This window comes from Fragaria vesca, linkage group LG7, assembly GCF_000184155.1.
Source record: "Fragaria vesca subsp. vesca linkage group LG7, FraVesHawaii_1.0, whole genome shotgun sequence".
Classification (NCBI taxonomy): Eukaryota; Viridiplantae; Streptophyta; class Magnoliopsida; order Rosales; family Rosaceae; genus Fragaria; species Fragaria vesca.
In genome coordinates this window covers 2520365-2523301 of record NC_020497.1, presented here as the reverse complement: position 1 = coordinate 2523301, position 2937 = coordinate 2520365, and the positions used below count along the sequence as shown (strand labels likewise).

The window sequence follows — 2937 nt, the reverse complement described above, 5'->3', positions numbered from 1 at the left end:
TGCTTAACCAACTCAAAGATACAAACATCTCCTATTTTCAAATCATTCTCTCTAACAAACTCATTCCAACCTTGAGAGAACCTACTGAAGTGATGGTCATTAGTCCACTTCACAGACCACAACCTGTTTGAAACTTGAAGCTTAGCTATCTGTTTCTTTATCTTGATATTTTTTACAAGGTACTCGGTAAATGCTGCAAAGGTTAGACCAAATAGGTTATGATTTTGTGCATACTATGAACCAAATTGATGCATGACCAAATTACAAGATTATTTATCAACAAAGATATCAGATGAGGAGGCTTGTGTTCATGTTCCTACCAGCATTCCTTTGGTCACATAATTTTGAGTCAAAATAACTCTGAAGCAAGGATGCTTCGATGCACATTTGTTGGCTGCTTCAAGAGCAGTAGCTTGTGTTCGATTTTCCACTTGAGGCTGTGAAGCCAAAGTCTCTCTAGTATTCATATTTCCTGCATGAACCAAGTGAAGAAATAAGCATTTGCAGTAGTTTTGATTTTTGAAAGTGCATTAAAATATATCCGTTCAGAAACTTACTAATAGACTCATCAAGATCCACAGATGTTTTCAATTCACTATCACTAATAGGTTCAGATTTGACGGTAACAGTTTCTTGACCAGCTTTATATCCACCAGTGGAACCTTCTAAGTTCTCATTATCCATGTTCTGCTTTGGATGTCTCGTGGAGCTGCCAACATACTTCTTCGAGTTAGCATTTGTTCTATGAATCTCTTCACTCTGTCTCTTTACAAGAGGTCTTTCACTTCCCGTAGCCGCCATTATAAGTTCCTTTTTGCAGCCATGTCTCGCATATATGTCAACAAAGAATTTTGAATTTCCAGCGTATCGAAAAACTAGAAACTCGCCAAGCCTTAAACCATTATCACGCACAAATTGCTTCCAACCCTTTTGTAAAAACAACCTCCCATTATCACTTTTCACATCAACAAACCAAGTTCCAGTCGGGGTCTGAAGATGGGACTGCTGAGGTACCCTTCCATCAAAATGCTTATGGAAAGCTTGTGGGATGCTCTGTAACAAAAGTGGTTAGGATGTGAATCAATGGACACTACATAGTATACAAAACCTAATGACGAAGTAAACTCTTGTCTCATAATCATAGTGGAAAAACGAAAAGCACAATCTACAATAGGGACAAGGAACTTCATCTTTATAAAGTGGATACTTTGGAATTCTATACCTTAGTTTAAGTTTATTTAAAATTAAAATTTCATCATGGAAATTGCAAAACTCAATTGATATAACAATGGGGGATGTGTAACAAAGATTTTCGTTCGTACATGTTAGAGAAGGACTTACCAGCTGGTCAGAGAAGTCACCTATAAGAACCTTGAAAAAGGAGGGCTTTCTTTTTCTTGTCATGCCGATTTTGGTGTTTGTCTTCTTCTTATTCGTCCTTCGCAGCGGAGCAAGCAAGCTAGGGTTCAGAATTCCCCTATATCCTTAGTCCCAAGTCCCAACATCCTAAACTCGATGATTATGGTTTTTTTTAATAATAATATTTTTAATAGTTTATTCTATGAGAAAATTGACCAAATAATTTTTTTTAATCTAATACAAGAAATCTTGTTCAAAAATCTAATACATGAAATTAAGCAACACAGAAAAATAAGTGAAATTAAATGTTTTGACATGTAACCGATGCAAGTGGACTAGTGGTTCTTGTTTAATTAGTTGAGTGTGTTTCCCAACCTAGGCTTGAACCCGGAAGTTATGAAAATGGTCAGACCCTATGCTGCAATGCATAGTTTAACTTCTAAGATATTAACTGTGCGCCGAGAGATTAACTTATGAGCCTAAAAAGCCTTTAGGGTACCTTAATCTGTAAACACTATGAAGAAAAAAAAAAAAAAAGAGAAAGAAGAAGAAGCTTTTGACGTGTGCAAGGTTTTACTTTCTTTCACTTTTCATTTTGAGCTGAAAATGTCATCATTTATGCATGTCGGCAAATAGCAGGTTATATATATAAGGCAGCAGAAAAAACTATTACTCAATATTACACTGACAAGCACACACGAAATCAAGCATACTCTATAAGCATCAATACCATTTGAAATTAATAAAAACGTTATCGACATTCGTGGACCATAGCCTTACAAAAGATCGGCTATTTAGGGTACCCGAATCTGTAAACACTGTGGAAAAAAATAAAAAATAAAAAATAAAAAGAAGAAAAGAAGCTTTTGACATGTGCAAGGTTTTACTTTCTTCCACTTTTCATTTTGAGCTGAAAATATCATTCATTTATGAATTTCGGCAAGTAGTACAATAACGGTTATATATATAAGGCTACAAAAAAAACTATTACTCAATATTACACTGACAAGCACACATGAAATCAAGCATACTCTATAAGCATCAATACCATTTGAAATTAATAAAAACGTTTTCAACACCCGTGGACCATAGTCTTACAAAAGATCGGCTATTTATGATATTTATTGTTTACATTAACGACATGCATGTTGCCCGTTTAACTATTAACATCATGAGTTTAGGGTATTATGAACAAATATTTACAACATGCTATATAAATTAGTACAATAAGAACTTGCTTATGGGGCTGCAGAAAAAATCCATTAATAGTATGTGCATGCAGCGACAAGAACACCCAAAATGAAGCATACTCTAAACATCAATACTACATTGAAATTAGTAAACACGTCTTTTTACACCCCGTTGACCTTAATCTTACTACAAAAGATCGGTTGTTTATGATATTTATTGTCTACATTAACGACATGCATATTGTACGTTTAACATATTGTTTACATCTTGAGAATAGGGTTATAAATAAATATTTACAACATGCTAAAAGAAAACAATGAATGTCAAATGTAACTTTAAACAACTACGTTTAAATATATATATATATATATATATATATATATATAT

The 2937-nt window shown here is 33.9% G+C and overlaps 1 protein-coding gene across 1 annotated transcript; it reads right to left on the bottom strand.

The window, feature by feature from the left end:
• Positions 1-308: 308 nt before the first annotated feature.
• LOC101304142 (B3 domain-containing protein LOC_Os12g40080-like) lies at positions 309-1404 on the bottom strand. The gene is made up of 3 exons (XM_004308218.1): positions 1342-1404; positions 558-1053; positions 309-472 (listed from the first exon to the last, which is right to left on the bottom strand). Exons 1-3 carry the CDS (start codon positions 1402-1404, stop codon positions 309-311), a joined length of 723 nt encoding a protein of 240 aa, XP_004308266.1.
• Between the last annotated feature and the right edge of the window lie 1533 nt (positions 1405-2937).

Bases quoted from the DNA above. Each gene is read 5' to 3' on its own strand.
- LOC101304142 (XM_004308218.1), bottom strand. From the start codon at position 1,404: ATGACAAGAAAAAGAAAGCCCTCCTTTTTCAAGGTTCTTATAGGTGAC. The intron at 1,054-1,341 runs GTAAGTCCTTCT...CTTTTGTTACAG, and splicing joins GTGACTTCTCTGACCAGCTG to AGCATCCCACAAGCTTTCCA. The intron at 473-557 runs GTAAGTTTCTGA...TGGTTCATGCAG, and splicing joins GGATCTTGATGAGTCTATTA to GAAATATGAATACTAGAGAG.